General features: G+C 42.6%; 1 protein-coding gene and 1 long non-coding RNA gene across 2 annotated transcripts; one reads left to right on the top strand and one right to left on the bottom strand.

The window, feature by feature from the left end:
• Positions 1-4,517: 4,517 nt before the first annotated feature.
• On the bottom strand, positions 4,518-5,748 carry LOC134194439 (uncharacterized). Its single transcript, XR_009972208.1, has 2 exons — positions 4,873-5,748; positions 4,518-4,812 (listed from the first exon to the last, which is right to left on the bottom strand). It is a non-coding gene; the product is annotated as an uncharacterized LOC134194439 (long non-coding RNA).
• A 1,608-nt stretch (positions 5,749-7,356) lies between these two features.
• On the top strand, positions 7,357-17,543 carry LOC134191306 (alpha-1,6-mannosyl-glycoprotein 2-beta-N-acetylglucosaminyltransferase-like). The gene is made up of 8 exons (XM_062659911.1): positions 7,357-8,108; positions 12,072-12,169; positions 12,226-12,325; positions 16,235-16,365; positions 16,435-16,510; positions 16,682-16,771; positions 16,822-16,946; positions 17,086-17,543. Exons 1-8 carry the CDS (start codon positions 7,425-7,427, stop codon positions 17,342-17,344), a joined length of 1,563 nt encoding a protein of 520 aa, XP_062515895.1. The 5' UTR covers positions 7,357-7,424; the 3' UTR covers positions 17,345-17,543.
• The last annotated feature ends 467 nt before the right edge of the window (positions 17,544-18,010 follow it).

Here is an 18,010-nt window from a genome sequence, read left to right on the forward strand (position 1 = left end):
AGTGTCTACTATATACTGTCTAATACGAAAGTAGGCGTATCTACGGCATAATTAACTTAGCTACTGCATGTTTACGCTAAGCAACACGCTACAAATGTGTATAAATTACTAATGTGTATGGATAAGCTAGGACATACGGGGTTGGGGAACTATACCGGGTAGTTTGTAAGTTGTTCTAACATGTTACCAGAGTACCCTCTGAGTTTAGATTGAGTTATGTCAGCTTCTGGCGACGAGGATGAGGCTCCGTCCCACCCACCTGTGAACATGATGACAGTGATAATCAGTTCAGGGAAGACGACGAGGAAAGGCGCGCCTCGATTTTTTCCTTCCTGGCAAACGGCATTAGCGATCCTCAAAGAAGAAGGCAATTGTACTAAGTGTCTGCGGACCCAAGACGTAGCCAACTAATCTTCACGCTGTGACGGACTCTGCACACACTAAAAACATGCGACGAGATTGTGAAGTTGGTGTCCGACCATCAGAGCCCTAAACCGTCGGTAATATTGCAACGGTTCGATTCAAAAGCAAAAGCAGACAACCAAACGAATTAATCGCCGAGTTTGAAGCCGCGTTACCGGGGTTGGCAGGAAAAATTTCAACTACCAGCAGTCGTTGTCTGAGATGCTGCGAGATCCATTGGTTTGCGGGGCAAACCATTCCCAGATTCAGAAGGCTCTACTCTCTGAGAGCGATGATTTGACATTGGCAGCTGCCATAAAGAAGGCTCAAACCATGGAAACAGGAGAAAAGAATGCGAAGAAATGTTAGCACCAAACACATCTAGTGAACCCGCCTACTCGGCAACACGGTGTTCTTCTGCACCGAGTGGGTCAGCAACAAACGCCTTTTCAGGAGCATCAGCATTTCCGTTTGCCATTTCCGGTCGGTAACGGGTATTCATCTCATACTGCTGCAAAATCAGAGCCCATCTAGTCAGCCTATTGTTCTTGTTTACCATCTGCTGTAGCTGATAGTCATTCTCCACAATGAATTTCCTACCCTCCAGGTACACGTATAGGGCTTGCATTGCACACACAATAGCTACGCACTCTAGCTCCACTGCAGCATTTCTGTTTTCTTGGCAGAAACTTTGGACTAAAAACGAATGGATGTTCCTCTCCATCCGGTCCCACTTGGCTCAACACTGCACCTAGACCTCATGTGGTGCCATCCGTCTGCATGATTAACTCCATTTGAAAGTCGAGACTTCATAACCCTGCCCTGAAAGCTAGCTGATTCTTCAACTTGGTGAAGGCTTGGTCACACTCTCTCCCTGGTCCATACAACTTCATTAGATGCCCTATTCTTAGTACAATCAGACAACGCCGTAGCAGTCTCTGCAATGTGTGGAATGAATCGCCGATGGGTAGCTCACTAGGCCGAGAAACGATCTGATATCTCCCTTGGTCTTGGGGTGAGCAATCTCCTGAATGCATCTGACCTTTCCAGGGCGTTTGCATAGTATCTTGGCCCACTACACAGGCAAGGTTAGTTTCGCTTAGCAAGACCATCTCCGTCTACATCCTTCCGGCGAGAAATAGTTTGGGGAAACGCCTATACAATTCTTGTTCTGTGCTCCCTACGAATCATGAAGAATAAAGACCTCTTTATAGATAGCAGGAGGTCTATAAGTAGGTGTCACGCAATCGCATTCCGCTCATTGCTTGTGTTGATTACGGTCATGCCTGTGAACATAAGCTAATTAGACATTCTTACTTCGACCTGTAGACCTTGAACTACTGTCTTGTTGCAGGAGAGACGTACGTTTTGTGGCCAAATGCTTCTTCACCGATTGACGTCAAACTTGGCGTTAATTTCTATATCTATTGTTGTGATCTTGTGAGTCTGACGTAAGCATGGGGCGTGCTTTAGTTTAGTCATGACGTTCTTTCGCCGTCCGCTACTCTTATTCAGTTGCTGCTTGTTTTAGTGTGTTGTTTGAATGCAGAGTACCGCTACAGCGCCTTTGTGTTCTTGCCTGACGTGTCGAGGGACTAAAAACACCCCTCGATCGTGCACATGACTGTGGGAATTCGACCACAGAGGCGCGAAATTCACGCTCTTTTCTGCTTCGTTATTGCGCTACTGTGTTCAACGCGCTATTCAAAGTCGACAAGATCGACGAACGAATATCTTCTCTTTGACTAGGACGTCCGTCTTTGTTAAATACAATTGTAACTAACAAGTAATTAGTACACGCGAGACGAGCGGAATGCGATTGAGTAACACCTACTTAGACCTCCTCTTATCTATAAAGAGGTCTTTACCCCCACGATTCTTGGGGAGCGAAGAACAAGAATGGATTAGGCATATCCCCAGACTATTTTTCGCCGGAAGGATGTAGGTGGAGATGGTCTGGCTATGCGAGACTAAGCCAAGGTATGGGGTCTCGTTCATTCCAAGCCTACACTTAGCTGGTTTGGATGTCAGATTGGCCTCCCTCAGCAGTAACAATACTGCTCGCAGATGTTGAAGATGTTCCTTCCATGTTCTACAAAAGATCACCAAATCATCCAAGTACGCCAGTGCAAACTGCTCCTTCCCAACCAACAACTGATTCATCATACGCTGCAACGTCGCCGGTACACCATTCAGACCATGGGCTTGCTCTGGAATACCCATGCGTGTAAATATCTTGGCTAGGATGAAATCCAATTTGACGAGTTTTCATTGGTGGAGGCTATACCATATTCTCTCTACCTGTCGAATTCTCATCACGATCAATCTCTTCTGATTCTCGGTGAGATCGAATCGTTGCAGTTTTTTCCTGATGTAGTAGTTCATGTTGTATTTGGATTTTGGGATATAGTGAGCGTGCGGCCCGGCTTACGGATGTTCTTCTTGGTGGATGAGACCGCAGCTCTTGCATACGTGTTCATACCCGCACACCTTTTTAATGTACCACTACATGCATATTTTTTAGGAATGGGATTGACCCATTTTAACTTTGAAGGAGAGTGGAGAGCGGAGTACCAACATTGCTCGTCGTTGTGAGTGGCAGTCCCACATTCGGGACACCGAATAACTTCTCGGGGTTTGCGGCAAGTGCCGATGCCGTACCAATCGTCTGCTTTGCAAGTGCACAACATGTTAATATCATACAGAATTCATTTCTCTAATAGGGCGCACCAATTCTATGTAACACTTTGTATATGGCCGATCTCAAACATCTGTTGCGTTTGCACGAGGAGGGGCACCTCAGTTCGGTGGCTCTCGAAAAGGCCTTGAATGTCTTGAACCCACCAATCAAGGAGCTCAGCCGTCTCTTACAACTATACGACCTACGGCATATCGGTCACAAAGTGCTCGACTCGGCATTGTGTGTTCTGACACCTCCTTCCGAGACCATGGACGAAGAGGAGACCGTGGACCTATATGATGAGCCTTGGTGTAAGCCACCAACTCCAAATCCAAGACAAATAAAGAATTATCCGCTATGTAGGGGCGGTAGTGATGCTGGCAGGTCTGTTCTTATACAGAGAACCGGTGACGACATAAGCGTCCACCCCAAAATTGGCCCACATTTCACATTTGCACGATCAATCTGAGGCAATATGGGCCCAGATGTAACACATTTGCACGATTTCTTCGTGCCCTCCTTCTTCGGCACATAGCGCGGCCCATTCGATGTTGGCTGCACTCCATCTGTGGCATAGAATCACAATACCAAGGTGTCCATGTATGGCGGCGTGCGCTATGACAGTATCGAGGTCTTCAGGACCCCAATCATAGCACAAACGCACTATAGATTTGTGACCATTGCTTGCAGCTTACAGCATAGCCTGTTCGATTGCGGTAGCCCCAAATAACGACATAGTCGCACGACAGATTCACGACCTTCGTCTGCAGTAGACGTCATAGCCAAGTCAATTTCTTGGGCACCCCAATCGTAACACAAGCGAACTGTGGATTCGTAACCACCACTCGCGGCCCATACCATAGCCATGTCGATGTCGGTGGCTCCCCACTCCCGACATAGTCGCATCGCATTTTCACAAACATTGTTTGTTGCCCAGACCATGGGTTGCTCAAAATCGGTGACTCCCAATCGCGAAACAGTCGCATAACGTTTCGTGACCACTACTTGCGGCCTATGACATAGCCGAGTCGAACTTGGAGGCTCCCAATTCTTTATATAAACAGACGACTTCCTCGTGACCACCTTCTGGAGCCCACTTCATGGCTTCGTCTAGATCGGCATTGTCATAATCACGGCACATTTGCACAATGTGGGTGTGACCCCATAGGAAACCGTATTCATAGCCTCTTGGATATGATTTGCGCCTAGTTGTAGAGCTAAATATACCATAACAATATGACTACAAGTGGCAGCCATGGTAATAACTTGATTAATTAATATTAGGAGAAAGGCTACGCCCAGCTACAATGACGTCTCTCCCATTGGGATGCATTCGACAACCCAACCTATAATCGCCTAGAATTTGTTAATTACACACAGGATATTCAGCGAGAGTTGCACTATGATAACGCACTGCTTGAGCAGCGGCAAGAACTTTCAACGAAATAGCCATATATTATATATGTATATCTCTAATAGGGCGCCGCATTAGAGAAATACAATTGTATAATACATTCCTCTATAGAGAACACAACACGATTCTGTGCCTATATACTGTAGAAGCTATTTGTCTAATAGGGCGCAACTTTCTTCTCTCAGAACTTCCTCCGTCTTAGGCTCCTAGAAAGGTGCGCGTCCTCGACGAGGGAAGCCACTAAAGATCACAAAATATTTGACTATCATTGTTTGCATGCAATCCCAAGCGAGAGAGAGGGGTGTTTTCTAGATCTCTGCAATACAAAAAGGTATTTTTAAAATGGTATTTGAGAACTTCTCACTCTACTACTCACTTCATAATCCACTGATGATACGTACCCTCCGCTTCACTACAAAGGGTCCCTGCCACTCAACTTGTAGCTTTGAAGTCGTCGACGGAATCAGTACTAGTACTTGCTCACCTTACTCAAATGATAGAGTCCTTGATTTCTGGTCATACCAAGACTTCTGCTTTGCTTGAGCTACAGTCAAGCTTTCCTGCGCTATTTTTCTCAGTGAGGCCATCCTCTCTCTCATGTTCCATACATACGAGATCACTCCTCATTTGCTGTTCTTTTGGTCTCCTATTGTTCTTGCATGACATCTAAAGGCCCTCTCACCTTCCTTCCAAATAGAAGTTCGAACGGAGAAAATCCTGTGAACTCCTTTGCCACCTCGATATGCAAACAGTAGGAAAGCAGCAACTGATCCCAGTTGGCTCGATCGCCGTCCTTAGACTGTCGTAGCCTTGCTTTGAGGGTTCCGTTAACGCGCTCGACCTAACTGTCTGTCTGAGGACGATAGGGACTGGCTATGATCGACTTCATTCCAAGCATCCGGTAGAGTTCCTGCAGGCAGCATACTCGACATGAACTTGGTTCCCTTCTCTGTTAAGATCTCCAACAGAATGCCCATTTGAGAAAATCTCTCCCATAGACGCTCGGCCACATGTGGGGCATTGATGCTCTTTACTTATAGATTTAAGACTAGACTTATAGATTTCTTTTTCGCTTTTGGCTTGGAGAGGAATGTAGTAATATGTGTAATGTGTATGAACAAACTACGACATACGGGGATTGAAAAACTACTACCGGTAGTTTTGAGGTGCGTTGTAAGTTGTTAAACCAGAGTACCCTCTGAGTTAGATTGAGTTATGTCTGTAGCAACCAGCAACTTATAAAAAATTTTGGTTTTCTTTTTTTATTGTTTTTATCTAGTGTTGACAAGTGTGGCAAGTTCCCACACACAAACAGACGCTGATAACATTATCTAAAGTGAGACTTCATCGACTTGGAGTGCTGTTCACTTGGCTTCGGTGATGGTAGCTGTAGAAACATGCAGTTCCTGTTGCAGCAAAGTGACACCTTGCATTCTCAAAAAATGAAAATGTCTTTGTCTTATACACTAAACATCAATGATTTAAACTACCAGTTTGGCAGTACACCACTGGATGATAGTTTGGCCTCCAACTAAGAAACAAGATCATCGGCAAAAGAAGAAGCGTCAGAAAGAACAGAGGTACCATGCATTAGAAAGAACAGAGGTGCCATGCATTAGAAAGAACAGCTAGGGGCATCATCGGAAGAACAAGGGTATCATCAGGAACAGGACCAACAAGAGCTCGAGCTGGTGGTTGAGGCAATCGAGATTCACTAAACAATTCAATGGGCTGTAACACAACAGCTCAATGGATGTCAGTTTGGTCAATCTCTGTCTAGACATAGACAGCAAGCAAATCTATAAAACTACAATCATATTAAGAGTAACAAATAAACACTTACTTGAGGCGCGCATCAATATGTATTATTTATTTACAATGTGCAAAATAACGGCCGGACTTCTGAAATCTACCGACCAAAGGAAGCATTTGTCCGGCCATTCGTGATTTCGCCTGGACGTTTCGTCCGGTGGTCTAACGTCTGGTGTCAAATCCCGTATGAGCAACCCACAGCCGTGTGCAACCCACATCCTCGCACATCCCATGGCAATGTCATGACAACAAACGCTGCTTCCGGAGTTCACGCACATCCAGACGCGCCATACCTGTACATCTTGTCTGGTAGCATACAAAGTGAAGCCATTTTGGGACGTACAGTAGACACTTATTTATAAAGTTGATGGTTTGATTTTATGTGGAAAAAAGGTGGTCTTTCATGTCGATGAGAGCAGAATTGATGAAAAGAGCTCATCAAGGTCATTTTGGCATAATAAAGACTAACTTTAGAGCAAGAGAAGTCATGTGGTGGGCTGGCATAACAACCATTTAGAGCACATGATTGTGAATTGTGATACATGTGCCAAATTTCAAAGTCAGCAAAAGAAAGAACCCTTGCAATCAACTGAGCTGCCTGAACGTCCATGGGAGAAAGTGGCTGTTGATCTTTTCGAGCTTCAAGAAAATGTCTGTTTGGATTTGGTGGATTATTATTTCAGGTTTCCTGAAGTTCGTAAGGTTCCCAATATTCAATCCAGTGGAGTTGTATCAGCTAGAAAACAGAAAGTATTATTTGCTTGCCATGGTATACCATATACCGTATGTGCATGGTGAGTGACAATGGACCACAATTCGTTAGTGAAGAATTTGCTCAATTTGCAAGTTAGTCTACAATTTGCAGTTACCTACACGTTTAGTCACGTGACCATCCGTCTCTTCGATACCTGCAAGGGGAATGGGTTAGTTGAGAAGACTGTACAAACAGTCCTATCCCAAGTGCCAGTGATAAACCAGTCATATCCCCGCATATCCGGGATTTTCCACGTACGCATGGACTTTGTTACGACAATTATCCGGGACTTGGGTAACCTTTGAGCAATTTTTCGCCGTTTTTGCTTTCTTCATTAGTGCTAATGGTTGTAGAAAAACGCAATGAATACAATAAGATGGAGAACGCGCGCTGTAGTCGGTCTGCTGATGGTATGTTTGACACTGTTGTGTACTTTGGCTCTATTTCGCTCGGTAGCGCATGAAGACAGACTGGAGTTTACTAGGAAGGGAAAATTGCACAGACTGCCATCTGTTCATCAATCCGAAGAAACAGCTAAACATGCCATTGATGTCAAGACTGAAACTCGTAGTCAGTTGGTTGAACGTCTCGTTGAACCTGAACAACATGCTGAACGTGTACAGACCAGCATTCCGAAAACTGCTACTGCAGTCGAGACCGAACAGACTGGAAGGCAAGAAACTAAAGTTGTTTCTGCGAAACCTGGTAAGGTGAACAGCCACCAGGGAAGTGATACCGCTGTCGTAACTTCCAAAGAAAACAACTATGTTGGCAATGGGGATGAAGTGAAACTTCATTTTCTGAAAGATCACGTGTTTAAACTAAATATTGAAGAAAAGATGATGAATTTTGAGAAATTTCCTAGTCCTTTGGATGAGGATGCGTTCTTATTGGCAGTACAGGTGCATGATAGGAAAGAGTACTTTGAACACTTTATTGCGTCTCTTCGAACTGTAAGGAACATTGAACGGAGTGTTGTGGTTGTCAGTCATGACTACTATTCACCTGAGATGGATCGACTTGTGGCGTCAATTGATGTCTGCAAAGTGAGTAGCATGTTTTTGAGTATTAAATTAAATCAAGCTCTTTTAATTAATAGTTGTAAATTACATGTAGGCGTTTGTTATTACTTTTAGTACTTCCACTTTGAGGTTATGTTTTGGTGTGTTTCTTTGTTTGTTAGCAGCATGACTTTATTAAGGGCCATGGAACGATATTTATGAAATATTTACCAGTGATGTGTCTTGGCCCAACTTGTTGTGGGGCTAATTTTTCAGAAAACTTTTGAATTTATTATTTTATTTGGATTTATGGTAGAGGTAAGGTAACTTGGGGCAACTTCATGACTGAAACAATGTTGTGGATATCAATAATTGTTTCTAACCTTTCTCTAACATAGAGCTTCTTATCTTTACTTTGTGATATAAAAGTATTTAATCCATGATTATGAATTTCTCAAGTGGTTGCAATGTTGTACAAGGGGTGGTTTGTTTTTGCTTTTTAAAGGAGCATTCTGGAGATATGCGATAGGCTGCTGGTTCTATTGCTAATGGGAGTCCATACTTATCAAGTTGGGTATCTGGACACTATCTTAGAACGAATCCGACAGATGTGCTATAAGAACGTTTCGTAACTTGAATACTGGTGGGGCCGTTTTAGAATTTTATCTGCCAAGTGAAGGTTTTTTCGTGCCATCAGATCACTTGAGCCTTACTGACACAATCACGTTCCCAGAAATAGTCACTCTGTTGTTTCTTTCGCTCCAAGCACAGTGGAAACCATCATGCTACTTTCAGACTGCCTAGAGACTGATCTTTCCTGCGATTTATTTCTGTCCGGCATTCGAGAGAATAGGCGTTTGTGAGATTCTTTGGCATTAAAGGCAATGGACACTGTTGTCGATTGTGTTCTAACAGTTGACAATGCACTCATCCGTAGGCAGGAACACTTTCTGCGAACTCCCTCGATAACTACACCTCGTTATTTCGGCTGCGCATTAAAGCTGCGGCAGTTCTCCTGAGTGTTCCTTTAAAGTCCTAGTTGTTAATCTTTATGTGCCTTATTTCCTCGAATAGAAGACGCCCTTAAATAGAGGCGACATTATTCAACATGCTGAACAAACAGAAGGTACCCTAGAACAAATAGAAGCTGTAAGCCACAGGATGTTTACGTGTTGACAGCTGTCGCACAGTAGAAGGAGCTGTATCTGTCAGTCAAGACAAACTTTAGCGATTGCCTGACAAGATCATGTGGAAGAGAAAGTGACCATAGCAGAGGACGAGGTACGATATGAAAATAACAAAGTGGTGCAAGATGATGAGTAGTGGGATATACAGAAGTAACGTTTATGAACTAAGATTGTGTTCACACCGACATCTGGACTAACTATGATTAGGCTAACTATGATTAGGCCAACATTAGCGCAACGGCGTTCACACCACTAACTATGATTAGTAAGTCACATGGGCACTTGAGTGTAATTAGCCTCGACAGTTTTATCCATCATCTGGCAAGAATTTGTGTGAATTGTCTTGGTGAATCCATTGCATTAGGTTTTGAAGAGGGAAAAATTTTGTTTGCTTTCTCTGGCTGCTCATTCATGGACGGCAGGAAGTTATCGCAGACATGTACAGTGTAGTACACATCTGCATGTGCTTTTGTGTACGTCATCATGTTGTTGCTGCATTTGTAGGTTTAAACATACAACACCACTTCAGAAACATTGGCGGCATGCTCTCCTTGTATACTACCGCAAGTGTCAAAAGTCACGTGCCACCACTAACGCCACTAGTGGGGTTGTAATGCTACGCGTTAGAATGGCATTACACTAATTATGATTAGGCCCTGTGTGAACACGCTCTAATGAAGTGGTAATAGAAGATTAGTATGACACAGAAGTAATGGTGCATATGTTTACGAGATAGGAAGATAGTAGAGTGACTTATTGAAGTATGAGTCATAGGAATGGGTCTTCGTAGAAGTCATGTGACTTGCAAGTAGCGGTACACAAACTGTGTTCAGTTTCCAGCAAATCTTTGTGGCTAACTGGCTATCTATGCTAAAAATGACCATACTGTATATGGGTGTCACGCTTCAGGAAATATATGGTATGCAAGCGAGCGACCAATCACAACGCATTGTTCTTTGTGTTGCCAGTGGCTATGAAAGACAATGGCTGGGCAGCCGATCACTAAGCGCTGTTTAAATTTAGCCAGCAACACGTCAATTTGATCAAAAACAACAGAATGTCAAACGTTGTGTTTCAAGTTATGGTACTTGGAAATCTATGAGCATCCAATCATGTAGCCTCGAACTTCCAGACCAGAGACCGTGTGGAGCGCGCGAACTCTAGTCTGGACCAAACGATACTAAAATGATTTCGGAGTACTTATCAAAGAGCGATGCTAATAGTCTAACAGCGTAGGGTCGTTTTACCTAGTTTAATAATGAGATGGAAAGGTATTGCACTTTTCATTACATAAACATAAATGCCACGGGATCTCACGAACAAAGAAGAGACGTCTGCCGTGTTTGCAGCAATATCTTGGTGGACGGCATGAAACCACAACTTTTGGATTCTGCGGCAGAATGCTAGCTAGTCTAACCACTTGACTAGCGAAACTACCGATTGACCAGTTGTCAAAGGCGATAATCTAGCGACGCTGCTGTGCATGTCCTCTCACTGCAAGCTTGAAAAGATTGAAGAACTGAAGAACTAAGACACATGCATGTACCAGAGTCTCTATTCACGACTCTAGCGTACACTTAGCATAACCAATTACTGCTAAACCAATCAGAATTTAGAGCCAACATTCTGGATCTAAGACGCTGATTGGCTTTGAAGGCTATTTCCAAAATTATTTAGTACTGTTCTGGTTCAGACTAGAGTTTGCGCGCTCTCTGGTCTGGAAGTTCGAGGCTACCGATCATGCTGCGGTAGTATGCACAAATGCGAAGCATAATGCACGTGGTACAAAGGGACTTTATCGCTAACGTGAGTTACCGACTACAGCAGATACTGTAGATATTGCATGTAAATTGATACAATATGTATTTAGATACACAATTTAGACTGTAAAAGCGGTAGACAAAGACATGCAGAATCTATCTATAGCTATATTGTTTTGGAGAAATTTGGAAGTGTGATCAAATCCTGTACTAGAATAGCAGTTTTAAAGTTTGAAGTTAATATTGATGCATGCATAGAAATAACTGGACGTACCATTATGTGTAGGAATAGTACATTTATATGTCGTTATGCCCCTCCATGATTGGCAAGTGGGGTCTTTACCCTCATCTGGGCGCCCACCAACCCGGCAGGTGAGCCCAGCAGGGTACATGTTTCTGTGTAGTCCACACAGCGATCAATGACTAGCCAGTTCGGTGTAGATTGCAGACATTACGGTGACCGCAAACTTGGGACAACATGCCTAGTGGATATCAATGCCCACCAGGAAAACGCTGAACGTCATTGTTAACAGACCATTCGCCAGACCACAGAAACTCCCCAACGACTGAAACGAGTCATAGTCTCATGGACAAAGAAACATGAGAAAGAAGACAAACAAGTTTCATAATTTACTGTCATCACTGGGGTTTGAACTCCCAAACCATGGAGTGGCAGCCATTGTCGCTAACCACTAAGCCACGGTGATGACTCTTATGTGTCGTTTTGCCCCTCCTTAATTGAAGTGTGTGTGTGTGTGTGTGTGTGTGTGTGTGTGTGTGTGTGTGTGTGTGTGTGTGTGTGTGTGTGTGTGTGTGTGTGTGTGTGTGTGTGTGTGTGTGTGTGTGTGTGTGTGTTTACATGTGTGTGTGTTTACGTGTGTGTGTTTACGTGTGTGTGTGTTTACGTGTGTGTGTTTACGTGTGTGTGTTTACGTGTGTGTGTGTGTGTGTGTGTGTGTGCGTGTGTTCTTGCCTGCCTCCCTGCAAGCCTCCCTGCAAGCCTGCCTGCCTGCCTGCATGAGAAGTTATAAAAGGTAATATTCAAGTGTCACACTGTTTAGGTTATTCAAATCTTTTATCCTTACAATTTGCAAATATACTCAGACAAGTTTCCAGGTCAAGACCCTAACGACTGCCCAAGAGAGATCTCAAGAGAGCTGTACTACTTGTGAGTTGTTTTGTAGTTGATGTGTAAATATTGGTTTGATTATGTAGAGCAAAGAAATCTGGTTGTAAGAATGCAGATTATCCGGATCAATTTGGACACTACAGAGAAGCTAAATTTACAATGACAAAGCATCATTGGTGGTGGAAGGTGATTGAACAGTGTTAATTACCTGCTTGTTGTGATGTCTTGCAACCAACTGAGAACATATGTATGTAAGGTTATAAGGGGTCTACTCATACACAAAGTGTGTCCTTTCCTGCTAGATCTTCCTGTAGTTTTGCGATAGTGGTATCATATCATCTAGATTTAGGCACTAGTTATTTTGTCTCACATGACTCTCTACCTATGAAATATATGGTAGTGTTTGAATGTTAATTAAGAATTGTTTGTCATAATTATTGGATTTTGTGCTTTCTAGCAAGATTTTGATCTTGATCAGTTGTCTCACCCCATTTTTAGATGGGCACAATAATTTTTAGTTTAGAGCGTTCCTTAGATAATGTACGGCACAGCAATGGAAGAACAGTAGAGAACCAATTAAATTATTTTGCTATGACAGTGTTTTGGATCTGAACATGGGCAATGTTATTGTCATGTATTTAGCTGCAGTGGGCGTTAGTGTGGTAATTACTCTTTCAGTTCTGATATCAGCATATCCGTACTTGTCAGCTTTTTGTCTTTGCTGTACATTGTTCTGTGAATTATCTCTGCATTTGTGATGCGAACAAATACAATGAAAGAATGTTAAAATAGATGGTTAACAATAGAGTAGCTAATAAACATAGTCGCTGCTCTAATTACTTTGGTTAGACTGCTTTAATTTGGTTAGAGAATTTGATCTAGCATGTTTTATTATTCAAATCAAATCTAGACATATGACTATATCTTTGAAACCTATTACTATAACACACAGTATGTTGTGACATTGATTATGCTGTTGTTTAAATAATCCTATAAATCAAAAACATAAACCAAATCTCTTGTAGTACTAGTCAGAGTCTTAATTAAATAACTGATGGCAATTATTCAGATCTACAGGTTGGGCATGTCACATGATTGGGTGTGGTCCAATGTTGTTAGAAAGTACAAAATCTAGAAATTCACAGGCTTCAAATACTTACTTAATTAAGGATAGAGTCTCTAATACTGTCTGTTACATTTGTACCCTGTTTACATAAGCACTCGGTTTCTATGGTATGTGTAAATATGGGCTGAGCCGTGCCAAGCTGTGCCAGTTCAGCTTGCTGTTTCTAGCCGTGCCAGCCCGGGCTGACTCGAGTCAGGTACGTTGTGTAAATGCATAGTGTGCTGCAATATGAGCCGGGCAAGCTCATTTGGTACAAAATGACACAGAGCGAGACTGAGACTCTGTGTATCTTTTCCGGAGAAGTAAAATTGAAAAGAGCAAGTGCCCAAGCAACGGCAGCAAGAAACGAATCTCTTGAACTTAATTGCTGCAACAGTCCCCAGTCGATAGACCTATGTCTCATAGGAATAGTACGACGTCTCGTATATGTCTTAACATTTGTCGATGTAAAGCCATAGAGAGGAAAACGCAAGCATCTTGGCTTCTGTCTATTGCAAACGTAATGCGAGCTATGACAATCTCAGTAACTAACACATTTTAATGACACGCCTATTAAATGCATTGGCTCACTTCTACAGTGTGTTGTGTAAAATGGGCTGGAATGCTGGGCTGGCGCGGCTTGGCTTGGCTTGATAGCCGTCCTCATGTAAACTGGGCATTAGACACTAGATTTTTGTTTTGAAACCATAGTAGAAGTTTGTTTTTGCAAGCAAAGACGTTGGCATAATAATGCATAGTTAATTTGTTTAATTAAATAGAACAAAGTGGACGTCATTTTTGAGGCTGGTTTTGTCTTGTCACAGTCTTTAGACTCTTGTTATAGGTGTTAACTCTTGCAATCCTGGTTTTCCATTCTTCTAGCATTAGTCATGCATATGTAGAGAAGGGAACAGAGGCTTGTTTTACAGAAGGTTTTTCTGTTTTTTGTTTTGTAGTATTTATCTATCTTTGCTGCCAAAAATAGTCTTGATATGGGAGACCACAGTGTACTTGTGATTAACACAACTAATGCTAATACTAGTAAATGTTTGTGTGTAACATTGTTTTAGGTGAGTGATGTTGCATACAACAATTTCTGTCATGCGCACTTGTACGGGGACTTAGATTTGTGTCTTCGGTTGGCTGTAAATCTACATGATGATAGCTGACACAAGTAATATTGAATACATAAGCGTTACTTATACATGGAACTTAAAAAAAGCCCCAGAAACTGTCAGAAGAAGTGTCCAAATTAAGTCTAGCTAAGACATAACTTGGCTCTGTACTGCCATACTGTAACTTAATTGAGAGTTGCTAATGCAAGTGTAATGATGTATATAATGAGGCGGCTGGGCGTGCAGGCGTTGCAGCAGAAGCGGGAGAATGAACAAAGAACAACTATAATATGAAATTTCAGTTGACAACATTGGCGGGATGTTCTTCTTATTGGTTGTGGAATGCTTTGGCTGCTGGTCTTCGAAGAGTTAGAATATTTGAAAGAAATAGTTAGAAAAACAACTTTTAGCGGAGGACTGATTTTGAGTAGAGCTGTAGCTAACCTCCATGAGCGACTCTCAGTCAGATTGTGGGTACACATGTCTGCATGATTCTGCAGAGATTGTCTTTGGATGCGCAAGACTTATCAGATGTAGCTTGAGAATATATAAAATTAACGTGTGTGTGTGTGTGTGTGTGTGTGTGTGTGTGTGTGTGTGTGTGTGTGTGTGTGTGTGTGTGTGTGTGTGTGTGTGTGTGTGTGGTGTGTGTGTGTGTGTGTGTGTGTGTGTGTGTGTGTGTGTGTGTGTGTGTGTGTGTGTGTGTGTGTGTGTGTGTGTGTGTGTGTGTGTGTGTGTGTGTGTGTGTGTGTGTGTGTGTGTGTGTGTGTGTGTGTGTGTGTGTGTGTGTGTGTGTGTGTGTGTGTGTGTGTGTGTGTGTGTGTGTGTGTGTGTGTGTGTGTGTGTGTGTGTGTGTGTGTGTGTGTGTGTGTGTGTGTGTGTGTGTGTGTGTGTGTGTGTGTGTGTGTGTGTGTGTGTGTGTGTGTGTGTGTGTGTGTGTGTGTGTGTGTGTGTGTGTGTGTGTGTGTGTGTGTGTGTGTGTGTGTGTGTGTGTGTGTGTGTGTGTGTGTGTGTGTGTGTGTGTGTGTGTGTGTGTGTGTGTGTGTGTGTGTGTGTGTGTGTGTGTGTGTGTGTGTGTGTGTGTGTGTGTGTGTGTGTGTGTGTGTGTGTGTGTGTGTGTGTGTGTGTGTGTGTGTGTGTGTGTGTGTGTGTGTGTGTGTGTGTGTGTGTGTGTGTGTGTGTGTGTGTGTGTGTGTGTGTGTGTGTGTGTGTGTGTGTGTGTGTGTGTGTGTGTGTGTGTGTGTGTGTGTGTGTGTGTGTGTGTGTGTGTGTGTGTGTGTGTGTGTGTGTGTGTGTGTGTGTGTGTGTGTCATGACCTTCAGTTGACATGACAAAGACAGAGGCTCACTTCTCTCAACAATTAATAAAGAAACATCTTTACTTCTAATTGAACAAGGACTGAGTCTTACTACACTGTACCACTAGTGATATGTGAAGCAATTTAGCACCAGGGATATCAAGCAAGGAAGTGGGTAGTACACTGGGTCGACTGATGGACAGATGGACAAACAGTCCTACGAACAGGCAAACAAACGGATGAAGTCTGACAATCTTATGATATGATGTAGTGCATTAAATGATCACCAAACCATTCTAGAAGCAGATACCTTTGAACTCTGAGCCCTGTAGAAGTCAGTTAAAGGTTATCAAGTTAACACTGGTGGAATAACTTTGATGACAGAAATTATTACTTAATGAAGATTAAAGACAATTGATGACTTTTAATAGTTTGACTAGCACAGTTTAGCAGACCAAGCTGATGGTTTGATATCTAGTTTCTTTCTGGCTGTGTGCTGTGGATTGTAGTTTGGCTATAGGTCAAAGATAACTTTTAATTATTCCTGTTGTATTTGTACAAGGTATTATCTTTCTTAGGTCAATCATATATTTGATCATATGCGCCTTACTCAAAGGTTCAATGGGTATGTGATGTTCTTAGAAGAAGATCATTTCCTGGCTCCTGACTTCCTTCATGTGGCAAAGCTAATTGCTGATGCAAAGCCAAGGTAGAGACTGCTGCTTGTCACACATTGTATTAATACATGTGGCTGTTTGGACTGGTCGTTATTTTTTAGGATCTGTCCGAACTGTCAGTTCATAGGAATGGGTAACTATGATAAGATAACCTCTTATCAAGGCATTGGAAATGCAGTAAGCTTGCTTGTGCGTGCGGAGCACACACACACACACACACACACACACACACACACACACACACACACACACACACACAAACACACACACACACACACACACACACACACACACACACACACACACACACACACACACACACACACCTGTATATATTGTGTATCTCAGGTTAAAGCTGTTGCCTGGGAGTCTGGAAAGTTTAACATGGGGTTCGCCATGAACAGACAGGGCTGGAATGAAATTAGAAAATGCAATACAGTATGAATTTTAAGGGTGTTTTGATGTAGATTTATTTCTGTTTGTGGTAGATGTTCTGCAACTTTGATGACTATAACTGGGACTGGACTCTTCAAAGTTTAGGGAAAAGGTGCTTGAACAAACCAATTGGAATTTTGGTTGTCAGAGCTTCACGTGTCTTCCACATTGGCCAATGGTTTGTAATAGATTTTCTTTCTAGAAGCTTTGTTGTGATGTGTGCATGAAATTACTGTTACAGCTATTACTTCACTGACTCAATGTTTATGCACACTTGCTTTGAGTTCAGTCTTTATTGTTTTTTATTGTTTGTGTAGTGGAGTTCATCACAAGCAGAAATTGGGTGCTGTTACATCATCCTTTCAATGTAATGCTGCATCTACTGTGTCATTGCACAGTCGGACACTAAAGAACAATGAATTATATTTGTTTCCCGGAAGTGTTGTTTTGATTGGTAGCTCTGTGGTGACATTTACAGGGCGATTGACTAATCCCCAGAGCTATGGTGGATGGGGTGATGTGAGAGATCACAAGTTGTGCGAGTCCTACGTCAACAATTCTTACACGCTGTCTTGAAAGGCACTGTCAGCAATGTATTTGCTATTTACAAAACAGACTGTATTTGTATATATATATAATTAAATAAATGAAGACATTAAATTTTGGATTTGAATAGAGACATAATTATTGCAACTATAGCGCGCAATGGTAGGTTTAGCACGTTGGTCATTGCCGTTTGTGGAGTAGGAACTACCAGTTGCTATCATGGGGTTATCGGTAGGTTTTGAGGCAGTCTATGTGGAGGTCAATGCATGCTGTGTCTGAGTACACTTGCCAACAAGTGGATAGGAGGAGTAAAACTAGCTTGCATGCCAGCTAATTACTCTCTGGCGGTGACTAGTCACACTTTGCACTTTTAGTCTTGCGTAGCCTAAACTCTAACGCTGAGGTCCAACGTTAGTTGTTGCAATGATGGATGACATATCGAATGTTGCAATTGCAAGTGTACATGTTGTATTGCTGTCGGTGTTGCGAGAATTTTAATCGGATGGGTGCCGCGTAGTTATACCCCGTTCTAGAACAGCGGAACGCCGACGTTGTAATTATACATGTCTAGATCTACTAGCGTTTTTCAGATCGAGGTGTTTATTTATTGTCTGTGTGCCTGTAATGACGTAGCCTGTTCTGTGTGCGTGCGTATAGATCACAAGGTAACGTTCATGGTTTGGTGAGTGCGTGGGA

This window comes from Corticium candelabrum, chromosome 1 (assembly GCF_963422355.1).
Source record: "Corticium candelabrum chromosome 1, ooCorCand1.1, whole genome shotgun sequence".
Lineage (NCBI taxonomy): Eukaryota > Metazoa > Porifera > Homoscleromorpha > Homosclerophorida > Plakinidae > Corticium > Corticium candelabrum.